The following is a 17,742-nucleotide window of genomic DNA, read 5'->3' as shown; positions in this document are numbered from 1 at the left end:
ATTAGAGTCCGTTGTTCATGTGGAGGAGTGGGGAATCAAACCTAGTTCTCCAGATTAGAGTCCACCATTCTTAACCACTATACCACGCTGGCACCTTACCACTCCACGTGGCCTCCAAATTGAAAGAATTAGTATTATATGCTTGCACAGGATGTTTTTCTGCCCTTCCCCCAGCTGCTCTGGCTGCTGCTTTACCTTCAGGGTGTGGTGGCTAAAAGTAAAAATATCCCCCTTTCCGAAATGCCAATCTTACGCTCAGCAACCAGTGACTGTCAAGTCTCTGTGGGACTTCTTCCTCTGTGCAGGTACATTGAGGGGGTGCTTGGCTGTGTCTCTCCTTCTCAGCTGTGGCAACTGGAAGCTGAAGGGAGGGGAGATCCTGACCCCAAGTGCAGTCCAAGCACGACAGAGGGATGCCTGACTGCTCAGAGGGGGCACTCAGAAAGGAGCTCCTCTCTGTGATCTGAACAGATAGGAGGCTGTTACAGAGATGGTACAAGTGTTATTGTTTGCCCCCTTCTCAGACACCTTTCAAATGCTTCCTAAATCAAACATCTCCATAGTTTTTGAATCACTGAAAGAAATCTAACAATTTCCGCCGTATATGTCACCCCACTTCATGCCCATCTTCAGTATGAGAGCCAGTATTGTGCGGTGGTCAGAGTGTTTGATCTGGGAGACTCCAGATTCAGAACCGCAGTCTGCCATGGGAAACTTGCTGGGTGACCTAGGACAATCACACTCTCGGCCTAACCTACTACACAGGGCTGTTGTGAGAATAAAATGAAGATAATGATGGAAGCTTCTTTGGGTCCCCATTGGGGAGAAAGGCAGAGTATAAATCAAGTAAAATTTTAAAAATTTCACCAATGTGAACCTTTTCACACAATTCACCCACTCATTACACACAGCATCTCTCATGAGAAATGATCGGCCATGTCTTCCTCCAAACTGTCCACTGACTATAGTCTTAGTTGCCCCAAGCCATCTCAAGTTGCTTACCTGTGGTGAAGTAATGACTGGTTTGTTTCCTGTTCAAAACGTAAGCTGACTTATTCATTTAAGTGAATGGCTTTTTGTATTTCGTGGTCCAATCCAGGCCCTCTCTAAAAAAATCATAGAATTATCTCTGAGGCCAGACGTATTATTTATTTAATTAAAATATTTATACCCTACCTTCCTTCTTGGCTCGAGTGGCTTACAAATAATAAATAAAACATGAGTGAATAAAACCAAATAAACTCCCTGAATACCCCTTCCTCTTTAATGGATGCCGGCACTGCTGTCCACACACTTTCAGCATCCTGCCATACACTCTGGCAGACAACCAGTCCTGCAACACCTGCTAAAGATCTCCAACAAGGGGGGTTCCCTCACACTTTAGGGAGCCCATTGTACAGTGTGGGAGCCACAATGGAAAAGGCCTGAGCTGTGGTCAATAGCAGGTGACCTACCTTCAGTAGGGGAAAAGCAAACAGGTGGCAACCTGACCACTGTAGTTGGTTCATGGGATCATGCGGGAGGAGACGATCCTTCAGACAAGTGGGCCCCAGGATGTGAAGGGCTTTAATGGTCATAACCAGAACCTTAACTGAACTCTAAAACAAAGTGGCAGCCGGTGTACCTGTTTCAAAATGGGCTAGGTATGTTCCTATCCACTAGCCCCAACAACAAATGTGGCAGCTGCATTCTGGACCAATTGCAGTTTGTGAGTTGTCATCAAGAGCAGCACAATGTAGAGTGTGTTACAGTAGTCCAAATGTGAGGTTACAAAACATGAATCAGCTTGACCAGATCAGTTGAGTCTATAAAATGAGACAGCTGGTGAAACAGAGGTAGGTGATAGAAGGCACTCTGGCCACTGTGCCAACATACTTTTCAAACAAAAAGGCTGAACCCATAAGAACCCCTTAGTTTTTAACCTGCTCTGCAAAAGCCAACTCTACTTCTTCCAAGGCAAGTGGATCTAATCCCTCTAGAAATCAGCCTTCCTGACCAGCATTATTTTTGTCTTGTCTGGATTCAGCTTCAGTTTATTCTGCCTTAGTTACCTGACCATGGCCTCAAAGCACTGGTTCAGAACCAAGGTTGACACATATGGAGGCTGAGATAATAAAATCTAGAACTGGGGTGACATCTGCACACATGGCTCACCATTCTCAAATTTATCCTCACAACTACCCTGAGAGGTAGGTTAGGCTGACACAGAGTGACTAGCCCAAGGTTACCTAGTTATCTTCATGGCAAAGTGATGTAAACACAGGTCACCCGGATACTACGCTGGTCTTATATACTATACTATCTTTATTTATACCTTGTCTCTCTGATAGGTTCAGGGCAGTCTGTAGAACTTTCATCCAAGTTAATGCCCCACAGAGTTCACAGTTTAAGCAATGGACATGGATGCCTAGATGGCATTTCTTTAGGGAAAGCCTGACTTCATTTGCTCACTGGCGGTATATTCCATTAGACCACTGGGAGTTTTTGCATGGCATTAACATCTGGAAGTCAGACTACTTTTTAAGTGATGTTACCTCCTGCTAATTTGGTCCACCATCCCCACTCCCTCCTGGCCTTCCCAGTATTCTTTTTTTTCTTTTTCTTTTGCCTTCAAGTCACAGCTGACTTACACAGACCCCTGGTGGGGATTTCAAGGCAAGACACGTTCAGAGGTGGTTTGCCATTTCTTGCCTTTGCGTTGTGACCCTGGACTTCCTTGGTGGTCTCCCATCCAAATATTAACCCTGCTCAGCTGCTGAGATCTGATGAGATTGGACTATCCTGGCCTATCCAGCTCAAGGCTCTTCATTATTAAGAAGTTACAATTTATTCTTGCAGTTAAAGAGATGGTTTCTCCACTTTACATCACTGTGCATACAAGTTTTCCTTGCTCCGCTGCAGAATTTTATCTGCATCCCAGACCTCAACCTTTGTGTTCAGAAGCCCAGCCCAACTAGTAGCGTTGTCCACTCTCTGTGCAAAAGCTCATACAAAGCTGGATAAGACTAAAATCTCAGCAAGAGTTCAGGTGAGTTAAGAGAACAGCAACTTTCAGAAGCTGTCCATTTAAAACAATTTCAAACAAATAACTCGCTTCCCAGAAACAGATGTAATTGAATTGTCGCACAACAAGGCAATATTTGTTCTTCCTATGCAAACACACACGGATTGTGAGTAAGACTATATTAATTCTTCCACAGAATACCAAACTGCAGCATACATAATGGATGTGTCAGAAATTATACAAACGGAGAAGCCAAGATTTCCAAAACATTCTAGGCTTCTTTTAAGACAACACAAGCTCAAAAAATGCGAGCATTAAGAAATACAGCCATAAATTAAAGACGGGCATAAAGACAAATTATAAGGAAAGGAAGAAAACAAATGATGCATATGCTTTTAACACACTGTACGTGGGTGTAGCCATGAGCAACAGATAGCAGGAGAGCAACCACTGCCACAGATTAATGGTGTGCTAAATGAAGGGGGTGGGAAGAGAAGTATCAGACAAGGGCACGGCTGGCTGGTGAAAGAAGAAAATTAAAGAGGGGGGGGTGCTAGCAATCCCATACCTAAATGCACGCTGCGGTTCAAGTCAGGGAAGAGCAGAAGTTTTATTTTATTTAGGAGGGGAAAGCGATCCCTTAAATTCGGGTGAGGGAGCAGGTGCGAATGTGCTGAAACATTTCAAGCTTCCTTATCCAAGTCACACCATCTGTCCACCTAGCGCAGAACTCTCTTCTCTGGCTGGCGGTGGGTTCTCCAAGGTCTCAGGCAGAGGCCTTTCCCAGCCCGGCTGTCCTTTAGCTGGAGATGCCAATAACTGAACCAGGACATCTTGCCAGGAAAGCACCCACTTTACCATTGAGCCATGACACAACGGCAACATTTGTGAACGGCATCTTCAGAAACAAATGAGAAATACAAATATTTTCAGTGTATTAATACAGGTATTTAATAGCTTGTCTGAGCCTTCTCCTGCCCTAGGGTAGGTTCTACACACTCAAGTGAATGACTGAACAAAACAAGATGTTATCAGCTTGCTGTTCCAAATCTCTCCTACTCCACCACTTCTTTGCCTCCTTCATAAGTACACCGTTTACCCAAAATGTTGCAAAAATAACAAAACAACAGTTTCCATAGTGGAGACGTGAATTCACTAAGCTACACATTTCGCCTCTTGCCTTTGGTTAAAACAGTTTTTAGAAAGACAGCTGAAAGCTTGGTCATACAATCTCTGTTTCTCTAGGATATTTCTCTTAATCTCTTCCCTATGTGTCAGATCACAAGGGCGCTACAGAGTTTCATCTAAGAATTTCCCCAAGATTTCTACCCTCTTGCTTTGTTTCAGTCTAGTATGGTGCTAGAAGGTCTCCTTAGTAAAACTGCAGTCAGATCCGAAGAATAATGAATTTTATAGAAAGGGAACTCTCAGAGATTAAAGCAGGTAGCTAAATTTTGTTAAACAGCGATCAAAGTCTACCTTGCAAGGTTGAGTATAGCTAATAGTTCAAAACCATAGGCCATTTATGCAGGGGTATTTACTTCACAGTCCCCGCTGAACTGCTTCGAGGCTTCCTTTGCATTATTCATGATTTTACAGACCTCCCATCCAACCCCTTCCCTCAAAGCAAAGCTCAAAAGAGAAAGTTAAACCGTCGTGAAATGTGCAGGAAGACACTGAATAGAGGTTGCAAAGGTTTGAAGGCACTCCCGGAAGGGAGCTGTTGAAGAAAGGTGGGGAGGAATAACCAGGAAAAGCACACATAGTCCCTTTAAGAGCTGACCCGTCCCCTTCAAGTAAAGTGCAAAAGGCTGCAGGGGGAGGGACTCAGAAGCTCCGTGATTCACTGGGGATGCATAATTAATCAAAAGGTACCCCTGGAATGGGGGGGGGCTCTCATGCATATGATGTTTGAGAATTCGGAGCTGAAAACTGTGCAGCAAACCAAACACAAATTTCCCCAGTATAAATGACCATAAAGTGTCACAATTAATATTTTATTTTAAGACAGGAACTGTTTTATTTTGATACAGTTAAGTATTTATTGCTTTTATCTCAAATATCTGTATTGTTGTTTTATTGGCACATGCCGTATTAATAAATCTGAATCTAAATCGGTGCTAGAAGGAGGCCTTCTCAGAGGGTCAGTCTAGATGTTCTCAAGAGGTGCCCAATAGATGGGTGCTCAATATTGTGAAGCTTTGGATGGAATCTGTGCTTACTGTCATTGGAGTGGTTTCACACACATTCCGATCACTGACCTGCTCCATTGAACTGCACAGACACTTCCAAATTCAATAAAGATGGAGTGGTCACACATGTCAAATCAGAGTGGCACTATGTTCCTTGCAGCATTACTGAATAATTGCTTCCCACCACCCCCGCACTGGGGGAATGGGCTTGTGAATCAGGCTCTACGCAGCACCTGCCAGACTACTTCTCTGCCATTCATAAGGCACCATCCGAAAAGGATTAAGGCACTGAATGTGAGGCACGAAAAGCTCTCTTCATTGGAACACGCCCTGCTGGTTGATCTATGCATCAAAAGACTACATCTCTCAAACCTGATTTGAAACAGATTCATAAATTAAACAAGGAAAACTATGCCCACAAGGTAACATTAGCAAGCCTTTTCCATTAGCTGCTGGTTAATTACTTATTACGTGTGATGGAAGGTTTGGACATGACAAACTTAAAATTGCTTAACGGTGAAGCGCACAATTCAAGCCGAGGGCCATTTTATTACCATTAATAGTTAACGTGAGCAAGACTGTAGGCTGTATATGACTTGTGTGAACCATTAAATCTTAATGGTCATCAACATACGAGACACACCTCTAGCACTTGCGAACGCTCCAGATTTGCCAGAAGCAACTTGCGGGCCAATAGATAAGGCCTTCATGAAATCCTGTACATTGTCCCCTTAAGTTTGTTCAACAGGTTTCCCTCTCTCAGTTCCCTCCTACGCACACCAATTTGTTCAAAATCCTATATCATCAATTTTACCCTTTGGGGAACATGTAAGTACAACCCACACCTCTTGCTTTGCCTGTAGGTTTCCCAAATGGGAGCAGATGATCTTTGCTAGACAAAGCATCCTTTTCCAACTGGGAAGCACTATTCCATTCACACGCTGCCACCATTTATTCATATCCTAAAACATATATAGACTGAGATCCTCACTGGGGTGTGTGTTTCTTTCCCTGAGACACACAGCACCACAGGGTTAAACAAACAAGGAATTAACATTTGTAGTTTGAACATCACTGAAGAAAGTAAGGTAGAGGTTACAACATTCTTCTGTTCCCTTGAACTTTTGAACTGTTTCCTTTTTCCAGCATCTAGGATCTTTTGCTAGAAACTGACTTTTCTTTCCATTTAGCTTTAAGCTGATCTTCGCCTCAGCTTCACTCAGTCAGACATACTCTTTTTCCCTCTTACACCCCAGCTGCCAACTCTCAACTGCTCTCTTAACTGCTGTTTTCCAACTGTCTCTCGCTAATATTCCTTCAGCTCACATTGGTTGCTCTTAGGGAGGGGTGGGACCTAACCTATCCATCACAGGGTGTAACACAGCTTAGGATCACACTGCAAAACATCTAAATGAGTGAGGCAACCAAAGGAATAGAACTTGCTTTATTTTGGTCAAAACGTTCCATACCCCCACCCCCCCGCACCTCACTATCAATTTGTGCCAGGTATTGTGAAGTTCAGCATTAGACACTGGAGAGTTAGGATGCTGAGTTATGGTGCTAGAACAATATGCAAAACCAGACACAAAAGGTTAGAGACTGTTTAACCAAGGAATCTAACAATGAAAAAGCCCCATGAACGAGAAGGAGGCCCGAGTGACATTACTGAAGCATTCGCTCTTGTCGTTCTTTGACTATTCGTTGGCTCAGAACATGGTTCTATTCAAATGTAAGTAAAATCAAGGAAAGGTTTCTCAATAGATCAAAGAAAGGTTTCTCGGTGAAATACTCTTCTGTACAGCATTATCTTAAGAACACAAAGGATGATAGGCCCCGGCATAGATTCTATAAGGCATTAAACGGTATACCGGTAACAAAATTCTTCACTTGAGTCTAAATGTTCAAAATTGAAAACATCAAAGAACTGAGGCAACTTCACTGGAACCTGAAATATCCTCAGGTTTTCCTCCAAGGTACAAACTCTCTTCATCATAAGGAACATGCTACTAAACTCTGATGTTTCACTCACTAGGGAGAGGGAATCTTGTCTTTTTGATTTAACCTCCAAAGATCCTACCATATTTCTATTATTGTGTGTATACAGATAACAAGGCAACCATGTTTAAAAAGGCATTCTCCAAGGGAATTATTTCCTAACGTCATTCTTTTCTTTTAAAAATGATTACCTTCTCACAGGCCATAAAAGTTTGACATTCCTCTTAAGTCTTAGAAGTTCAGTTTCTAAAGTTCATAACTTTTTGTGCATATAGAATGACTTTCTCTTTTATAGCTTCCTAAATGCCATGCCACTCCTAACCAACCTCAATTAGGGTTGCCAACAATCTGGAGAAGAAGTATCCCGTTCCCTTATTACAGGCTGGATGGAATGTTATTTACCAGGTTATGTTATTTACCTCCATGCCATGGAAAGCTTTGCCTGCCCTTTTCCACACATTAAGCTTCTATGAAATAGATAAGCCATTTTTTCTCCTCACTGTTGGCAACTCTAAACCCAATAAATATGTTTTAATCAGTAGTTAATCAATCAATGACAACTGAGGACATGGTTCCCAGAAGAGAGAGGTCTGAAGTCAAGGTCACCCCAAAAAAATAAATAATTTCTTAACCTTCTTCTCAGGATATGCAGTTTCTGAGATTGCATTTTTCTGCTCTTGGTTTTCTTGTCCACTCCAATCAAGCATTGGGAGCAATCCAGAAAGGTAAAGCTGAGGTCTAAACCAAACACTGCATGATGTCAAGCACTTACGGTAACTTGAAAAGACATAAATATGTGAAGTTGTTTTATACTGAGTCAGGCCTTTTGATCTATCTAGCCCTGTACAGTCTACTTTGGCGGGCAGCATTTCTCCAAGGTCACAGGCAGAGAGAGTTGGAAATATCACAGAATGAACTTTGAATCTTCTTTGCCAGGCCTGTCACAGGTTTGCAAAACAGGACTGCAAGTCCAACTAGCATTTAGCTGATCTCCTCCTACTGTGGACGTGACCAGGCAACAGAAAATAAGTTCGGGGCATGGTCTCACCTACTAAGAGAGGTAGGTTGGTTTCCAAGTTTCCACAAACCTTGTCACTGGCAGAATATGCCCCCCGTGGCCTTCTGGCAAGGGCATCCTGTTCAAAACGACAAGAGAAACGCTTCCAAGTCAGAGGAAGAGTTTCTTATATCATTGCTTTAGAGCAGGCAGAAGCAATGTAAAAGGAAAATGCTGCTTGTGCCCAGAACAATGAGACATCCCCAATCTTCTTCCCATGTTCTGTTATACCTGAAGATGACTTGGAGAGGGTATAACAACCACAAATTATTGGTTTATTATTGGTTTCCATTCTGTTATTCAGTAAATCCCTATAGAATAAAATTAGCATTTTGAAAAACTGTCCTTTAACAAAATATTCTAAAGCAATTGGATTATTGTCCCACTCTTCAGTTATACACCACATTCTAAATCACTGGTTCCCAACCGGGGGTCCATGGACCCCCAGGGGTCCACGAGAACTAAATTAAGGTCCACAAAACAAAGTTATAAACCCACAATAAATTAATATTTTCAATTAACAGTTCTCTATTATAAAATATATATATTCAAAAATTATTCTAAATTTAATGTTTAACTAACAGTAATGATTAAAGTTTATTTTCAAATTCTCGGAATTTTTATTTTGAACCTTGGGGTCCCTGCACCGAACAAAAAAGTCCTAGTGGTCCCTGGTCAAAAAAAGGTTGGGAACCACTGTTCTAAATACTTGCCATCTCCTACAAACTGCAATGCAACTAACACTACAGGATTACTTAAGTTTGCAATTACTTTGGCAGCTGACAATGCTCACCACCAATCCGAGGCAAACGTTATGGTAGTGAAAGCTCTTCCTAACTCAAATTGAGGTCTGAGCTGGAGAAGAGCAAAGAGGGAAGGGGAGATTGTCTATCCCCCTCCCTCCCCTCCAAAATTCTTGATGCCAGGACACTTAGTACCCAGGGCAAACAGTGAGTGCTGTCCATCATCCTGGAAAAACAACATTTCTTGCGGTCGCAGTGCCTATAATCCTGCAGTCACAGTACTTCAGGCCCCAAAAAGATGAGATGGAAGGGGTGACAAAAAAATCTGGTTCTCTGCCACTGCTGGTAGACAAGGGGAGGACTCTTGGACATTCAGAAACTCCACTATGCTCTTGATATTATTAGGAGCACAACAGGGTTGCTAAATTTTGGAACTGGGCTGGGTAGGGCAAGCTATATTCCAATTGTGGAAGGGGGGCAGAATAGCAGCCAATTCCAGATTGAGCTAAGAAGAGTTTGCCCATCACTATACAACACTGCTGGTTAGAAAGGAATACACTGTAACCCTCTCAACACTAGGGTTGGATCCAGCCAGGTGTTTTAATCAATCTCACGTAATACCCCCCTTTCTACAGCCCCCCCCATTCCACATTGTTTTTTGCATGATCCTCAGGATAGCTTTTTTGGCAATCAAAGGGGACCCCCTTCTTCCCTTTTTCAACCGTGGAAAAGCTTGTTGGATCCAATAAGATACCACTCTAGACCAGACTCACAAATGTATGTAACCCAGTACTCAGTCTCTGACAGTGGCCACCCAGGTTCCCCTGAGAAGTTAATGAGCAGTGCAATACGAAGATCACCACTCCTTGATGTTTGCCAGCAGCCCATGATGATCAAGAGTATACCGCTTTTGAACTTGGAGCTTCCGATCCTAGATATCTTGGCCAGCTACCCTGGATGGACCTGTTCTATGCATCTTTTTTAAAAATTCAGTCTCTGTGTGAAGAAGAATTGTAAGCTGAGCCCCTTACATTGAAATTGATCTCTAAGTCTGGCATTTGGTGTGTGGTCTTAGCTTAACACAAAGCCCAATATATAGCCTGGGGCCATTCCACAGAAGCTGGGGAGAGGCTGTGGCTCAGCAGTAGAGCATCTGCTTGGCATGCAGAAGGTCCCAGGTTCAATCCCCGGCATCTCTAGTTAAAGGGACTAGGCAGGTAGGTGATGTGGAAGACCCCTGCCTGAGACCCTGGAGAGCCGCAGCCGGTCTGAGTAGACAGTACTGACTTTGATGGACCACGGATATGATTCAGTATAAGGCAGCTTCATGTGTTCAAGTGTTCAAGTTTGGCAACTCTGCATTCTGCACAAGGATAACCATACTTCGGTGGGTAGATGGTATAACATTTACTTTATTCAGTTTTCAAAACAAATTCAAGTGTTCTCCTACTGAATGCTACACAACTGGTCTTAAGGTGTCAAGCTTCTGGTTTACCAATTAAATGTGGTACCTTAACAGTCCAGCACAAACTGTCTGCTCTCTGTCTCTAAGCTGTCAGCAATCGCCGTTAACTAACATAGATCTGTGGGTGGAGGCAAGTGTGCGCTGCAAGCAGATGCAACGTGCTGGACCATGAAACTGATTGCGGGGGAAAGCCTTTGTTAATAGAGATGTCAATGAAGCAAAAGAGCTTTCATACCTGAGTTAACTAGCTGCTGCTCCATGACCCCGCAACCTAAAACCTCCATCCATTCTCCCTGGAAGTTGATCTCCATCTCGAAGGAAGGGTGAGTAAATGGGAAGTAGCAGTCCACCCATCTAATCTCAAGCCCTGTTGAAAAACAAAGATGTAAGCAAAATAAATAAATAAAAAGGATAAATGATTAAAAAGCTTACTTCTCCCACCTTAAGTAAAACTTGCCCTTCAGTTAATGACATCAATTACATGGATTAATCTATGAAAAATAAATAACAAGCTAACCAATTTACAATACTTTTGTATTTGTGTGAGGCAATATGTCTGAGAATATGGGTGGGGGGGAATAGCCATGTCTTTTCTAATATGAAAAACACTTTGTGCAATTCAGTCACCCTTTAAAACCAAATCAATCACTTGTCAAACTCTAGTAACCACCTGGCATAGAAGGAAAATGAGCCAAGATCATGGGCAAAGCAGGTAATTTTGTTATGCTCGGTAACTGGAAATGACTAACAGCTCCCCAGAAAGACAGCTAAATCTTTTTATTATTATTATTTTACAATTCTATTTTTTCCACCGCTATTACCTTAATGACCTCTTTTGGCAAATAAATCTCCACAGGTGGCTTTTTTTGGGGGTACTATTAGTGCAACCCACTTTAAACACAAAGCTATTCTCTTCTGATTTGTGCCGCTGTATGAATATTTTATAGACCTGTATAATGAATAAACACTATATATAAAGTACTGATATAGTTCAAACATATACATAACAAGCTCCATTAACCAAATGGCACGGGACATTTCCATACACCTCCTCACACACACACACACACACGCGCGCGCACACACACACACACACACACACACACACACACCAGAGGCTGGGTTTGACAAAATAGTGAAGTTCTGAGGCCTTGTGTCAAAGGTAAAGCCGCACATTGTTAAATTCAAAGCATAATCTTTACCCAGATGAACAAGTGTGTAAAATGAGGGGCAAGGAATAGAAAGGCTGGATGACAGGAAAACAGCAACACGAGCTGGGAGGAGGAAATAAGCACTTGCTGGTTGTCTCAGTTCAGGGAAAACGTCTGCCAGAGCAAGGGTTTATAAGGAGAATGAGGAAACCGCACAGCATCACATGAAGAAATGTAATGGTGTCAATTAAGAAATGGCAGGTGACACAAACACAGGCAACACAAATCTGATCCTATTGGGCTGATCAATTTCATTAGGTGTGTGTGTGGGGTGGGGAGGCTACTGCTCTGCTCCATGGAATATATGCAGAGTATATATGCCTCATTTTGCCCCCTATGCTATTTAACTACTACTTGGAGAAGTTGGCTAGAGCTTTGAGGTGAAGTATCATTGAGGTGAAGTACGTGGATGACACTCAACAATGCTTCGCCAGGGTGGTGTAGTGGTTATGAATGGTGATTTGGAGTGGCGGATCTGGAGAACGGGGTTTGGTTCCCCACTCCTCCACATGAGCGGTGGAGGCTAATCTGGTGAACTGGGTTGGTTTCCCCACTCCTACACATGAAGCCAGCTGGGTGACCTTGGGCTAGTCACAGCTCTCTTAGAGTTCTCTCAGCCCCACCTACCTCACAGGGTGTCTGTTGTGGGCAGGGAAAGGGAAGGTGATTGCAAGCTGGTTAGATTCTTCCTTAAGTGGTAGAGAAAGTTGGCATATAAAAACCAACTCTTCTTCTTCTTACTTTTAATCTAATCTAGGTGGAACTAGGAATTCTTAGACAAGCATCTTGTAGGTGTCCCATCAGACCATGGAGATGGTATTCAGCTGGTCTAGGATGTGGTGGCATTTAAGGGTGCTTCTAGACCTAGCTTAGTAAATGGATGTTGAATGGCATCCATTGCATGAATATGCCTTCCACCAGGTTTGGCTGGTGTGTCAGCTGCGCCCCCTTCTGGGGGAAAGTGATTTGACCACAGCTATCCATTCTATGGTTACGTTCAGGATTGATTATTGTAATGTGCGGTTGTACACTAAATAAACAGTTGGAATTCCAACTTGGTCAAAATACAGCAGCCAGACAGGGGCACTCTGTAGTGGTCACTCTAGTGTTGGAAGATCTTTTCAAGATGCTGCTTACAGGCCCCATGTCAGAGAGTGACCGGATTTCTCTACAAGAGATTTCTCATATGTGACATAGCATTGAAAATGATAAATCAAGGTTCAACGTATCTGGAAGATCTTCACCAGCCCTTTCCAATAAATTTAGCATCCCCTTTCCTGAAATATTTACAAACATAAAAAGTAGTGGTGGATATTTGTTATCAATCTATTCCATCCACAACCCAACGTTACCCTCAAGACACAGTCAGAGTTCATAAAATGTCATGTATCAATGTCATGTATCAAAGACCAAGAGCAAGGCAGCATGGCAAATGAAGCTGACCGTACAAAAGAGGCATTCAAGAACACTACACAGGAAAATTCTCAACAGAAAAAAAAGGCTTGTTAAAAAACAATGTTTGTGTAGGAGTTTTAATTGCAATGTTATCTGTTAGATTTTCTGCTAAAAATACTCCCCTTCAACAGCTCTGAAACTTGCCAACATCTTGCACGAATTCTAATGCTAGCCAGTAGTTCCGTGATAGATAATTGTTTCATCTCTGAAGGCAACAGTTACAGCTAGAAAATAAATTTTAAAATAGCCTTGAAGGACTGAGAGAGTATTTGTCTAATCCAGCATTCTTTACCCTGAAGAAGCTTAGAATCAGAGAAAAGGTAAAGGTTTGGCCATCCTCTACTGCTGGGCCCCAGTGTCTGGTACTTGGCGGTACAGTGCCTCTCGACATGGGGACTTCGTTTACTTTAGATATTATGGCTAATAATCTTGGTGACAGGCTTATTCAGCACGAATCAGCCTAATCCATTCCAAAAGCCATTGAAGATTACAGCAATTACCTGTAATTCCAATTTGTGCTGTGCCCAAATAAGCATTGCATTATCTCAATATAGTGAAAGTCAGCAAGGTGTGGGGATTACAGCGTCAAAGAGATTCCAGCTGGAATTCCCACTCTGCCCAGGCAGCGTGTCAGTCACTCTCTCCACACAGGGTTGAGAGGACAAGGGAATGATATCATAAAGCACTTCGGGTCCCCACAGGGAGAAAAGGGGACACAGGTATCTAAATAAATAACGCCTAACATAAATTTATTTATTTAATTCACTCCATTTATACCTCACCTTTCTCCCCACTGGGGACCCAAAGCAGCTTAGAATACTGTTCTCCCCTCCAGCGTGGTGTAGTGGTCAAGAACGGTGGTTTGGAGTGGTGGAGTCTGACCTGGAGAGCTGGGTTTGAGTCCCCGCTCCTCCACATAAGCGGCAGAGGCTAATCTGGTGAACCAAGTTGGTTTCCCCACTCCTACACATGAAGCTGGCTGGGTGACCTTGGGCTAGTCACACTCTCCCATCTACCTCACAGGGTGTCTGTTGTGGGGAGGGGAAGGGAAGGTGATTGTAAGCTGGTTTGATTCTCCACAAGCCAGCGTGGTGTAGTGGTTAAGAGTGGTGATTTGGAGCGGTGGAGTCTGATCTGGAGGACCGGGTTCGATTCCCCACTCCTACACATGAGCGGCGGAGGCTAATCTGGTGAACTGGATTTGTTTCCCCACTCCTACACACAAAGCCAGCTGGATGACCTTGGGCTAGTCACAGCTCTCTTAGAGCTCTCTCAGCACCTACCTCACAGGGTGTCTGTTGTGGGGAGGGGAAGGGAAGGTGATAGTAAGCCAGTTTGAGTCTCCCTTAAGTGGTAGAGAAAATCAGCATATAAAAACCAACTATTTTTCTTCTTCTCCTCTCAACAACCCTGTCAGGTAGGTTAGGTTGAGAGTGTGTAACTGGCCCACCAGGTCAATGAGCAATCTTCCATGGCAGAGTGAATATTGAGACCTGGATCTCCCCGATTCTAGTCCAACGCACTAAGCACTCAGCTACACTGACTCTTATCGTGCTTAATAATACAGATCACCACAACAAAAGACCGACCGTCTCAGACCTATTCTGACTTTTGCTCCTGTTCCCCTGCCCCAGAGCTTCGAGCCGCAGATTTGTGCCCTCTAGCCTACTACACTAATGGGAAGCCTGTGTTAGCAGAGATCCTTGTGGCTCTTCCTGTGAGTATCCTTGTGGAGTGTGTGTAAAAAAGAGTAAGAACCGAGTTCTTGCTAGAAAATAAATTTTAAAACAGCCTTGAAGTACTGGAAGAATATTAGTCTCATCTAGCATTCTTTACCCTGTGGAAGCTTAGAATCAAAGAAAGGGTAAAGGTTTGGCCATCCTCTATTGAGCACTAGCATGACTGGTGGGTGGCAGCGGAGTTCTCAGATGTGGTGGGAGTTGTTGTCAGAGCTGCTGGGTTAGCTCGTTTCTACTGCTGTTACAGCGCTTTCTGCTATACTGCTGGGAGTGCAGAGGATTGCGTCTTCATTACGCCGGACTGAAGGGTTGGGCTGCCAGGCACTTACCGTCACCGAAGAGATGAGTCACGAGTTTTGTCAGTGCTTGTTTCAAACTGTGCTCCACAAGCTTCACTGCTTCCATGGTGTGAGCCTCTTGCTTGTGTGGGGTGCGAAGACCTTTTTCAAACAAGGAAAAACTTTCTCCGCCACTGATATTGCTGAACAGCTGAGCAAAAAGAAATCAAAAGCAACAACACTTAGCATCTGTATAACACTTTTGGAGTATTCAAAGAAGCTCATACACTTTCTATTAGTTATCCTTACGGCAGCCTTAGATCAGCTTTTTTGTTCTAAATATTATCATCCAAGTATCAGAAAAATGAGCTTGTCTAAATCAACCAAAGAAAGTTTATGCCTATGGTCAGGTTTAAACAGGAGACTCTAGTTGTCATTGTTGACATTCTTCACTACGGTTCTCCAGTTCTCATGCATTTGTTTGTCAAAGCAATAGCAAATACCAGGTAATTACTGGCTACTATAAATGCTTTATGTCTAACTTTTCAACATTTCATGCTTAATAAAGGGATGGTAGTATGGAAAAGCAATACAATATTTGCATCATAAACAATGCCACCTTAGAAATGGGCATACCTAGCCTGCAAGAGATATGGAGAAAATCTGGAAAATATTACTGTAATATTTTAATGAAGGATTGCTACATTACTTTTCAGTGTCTAAAGTGCTATGCAAATTGCGTTTCTCCTAACCACCATCTTGCAAGGAAGGCTCTGTTGAGACATTTGTTTGAGGGCAATCAGTGAGTTACATGGCCAAGCACTGATTTGAACCTGGGACAACCAACCTCACCTCTTTATCAACAAGGGGTGTCTATTTTGTAAAGATGACCATTACAGATTCAGTAAGAGAATGAAGGCCTGGGGGGGGGGTGAGTTGTAAAGGAGGCAAGTTCTGGATTTGGCAACATAAAACAGCAGCTGTTGGCAGGATATCTGTGAACATTACTAATTTATTTATTTTATTAGATTTATACCCTGCTCTCTTTCCCAGCCAAGGCCAGGCTCCGAGCAGCTATGGCCTTTAAAGGAATATACCTAAAATCCCACAAACATAAGCTACTAAATATTTTTATGGGGATGAAAGTCATCATTGATCTATTTTTCCTTAGAGTATTGTGAGTCTCTAGTTGATAAAGTATGTTTGGTTTTAGCACTTATCTGTGTTGAATCTCCTAAAGTATTCTGACCTCTAGGCCTGCTCTCAATCACAGTTCTAATACAATTATTTAAACAACACATGTTTTTTGGTTCTTGTAGGTTATTCGGGCTGCGTGACCGTGGTCTTGGTATTTTCTTTCCTGACGTTTCGCCAGCAGCTGTGGCAGGCATCTTCAGAGGAGTAACACTGAAGGACAACGTCTCTCAGTGTCAAGTGTGTAGGAAGAGTAATTTATAGTCAGAAAGGGATTGGGTTTGAGCTGATAACCTACAAGAACCAATGAATAGGATTCTTGTAGGATAACCTACAAGAACCAATGAACTCTGACCGTGAAAGCCTTTGACAATATTTTGAACACGTTTTATATTCCATTTTCCATTTCTTAAAAAAATGAACATTGTGTTTGCAATTATTCTAAATTCACCTTAAACTAACTCCATTCTTTTAAACCCACTTCACCTTAATTCAAACATTTTTTAATAAAATACTTGCAGCCTACAAACTGATGGATTAGCAGTGACACTAATGCAGAACCTGTGCATCAACAACGGCCCTTCCTGCCATCACAATCACTCTTTGACACAATAAAACCTGTAAGATCACACCCTGGCTCCTATGCTGTCAGTCAATGAGCAGATACTCAAGCCGATGTGTTAATAATGGAGTACCCTATGCTGTTTACAATGGGGACTTTTAGTTTGGGAAGGAAAACAACACAAATTATTTTCGACAGCAAGCCACATCAGCTTTCGGTGCAATCACTGGCTCTTTGAGTCCACAAGCCACCAAACACAGAAAGCTGAGCTTGCTTACATTGTTGGAATCCATCCACTTACATAACAGAAATGGTATTTGGAAAAGGGCAAACATATCCCATATTTAAGAAATATACTATACTACACACTATACAGTACATATTGCTGGCGTTAAGTCGATATTCCTGTATTTTTTAAATCTAATTCACAGACACAGACATTGATTACTTAACTGAGATGTCATCTATTTAATTTACTTAATGTTTTGTTTTTAATCTTACCATTCCTCCAAGGAACTCAGGGTAGTATACATTGTTCCCCTGTCCTCCATTTTATCATCACAACAATCCTGTGAGGGAGGTTAAGCTTAGAGCGGGTGAGCTTCATGGCAGAGTGGGGATCTGAGCCCAGGTCTCCCAGATCCCAGTCAGACACTAACTACTATACCACATTCACTCTCTTTTTAAGGGGGCACCTGAAGCCTGCTGGGTGACCTTGGGCCAGTCACAGCTCTCTTAGAGCTCTCTCAGCCTCACAAGGTGCCTCTTGCGGAGAGGGAAAGGGGAGGTGATTGTAAGCCGGTTTGATTCTCCCTTAAGTGGTAGAGAAAGTCAGCATATAAAACCC

The 17,742-nt window shown here is 42.7% G+C and overlaps 1 protein-coding gene across 1 annotated transcript in view; it reads right to left on the bottom strand.

Annotated features, from left to right (window-relative positions):
* Positions 1-17,742, bottom strand: part of FARS2 (phenylalanyl-tRNA synthetase 2, mitochondrial) — a 209,364-nt gene that overhangs the window by 159,241 nt on the left and 32,381 nt on the right. The window contains exons 3-4 of the mRNA XM_056854966.1: positions 15,191-15,350; positions 10,692-10,823 (exon numbers count right to left, since the gene is read on the bottom strand). Of these exons, the coding sequence (XP_056710944.1) occupies positions 10,692-10,823; positions 15,191-15,350 (292 nt within the window). The remainder of the gene's footprint in view (positions 1-10,691; positions 10,824-15,190; positions 15,351-17,742) is intronic.

The sequence above is a fragment of the Euleptes europaea genome, chromosome 8, assembly GCF_029931775.1.
Source record: "Euleptes europaea isolate rEulEur1 chromosome 8, rEulEur1.hap1, whole genome shotgun sequence".
NCBI classification, from domain to species: domain Eukaryota; kingdom Metazoa; phylum Chordata; class Lepidosauria; order Squamata; family Sphaerodactylidae; genus Euleptes; species Euleptes europaea.
Note: the sequence above shows the minus strand (reverse complement) of the source record. Positions and strands in the feature narration are given on the sequence as shown.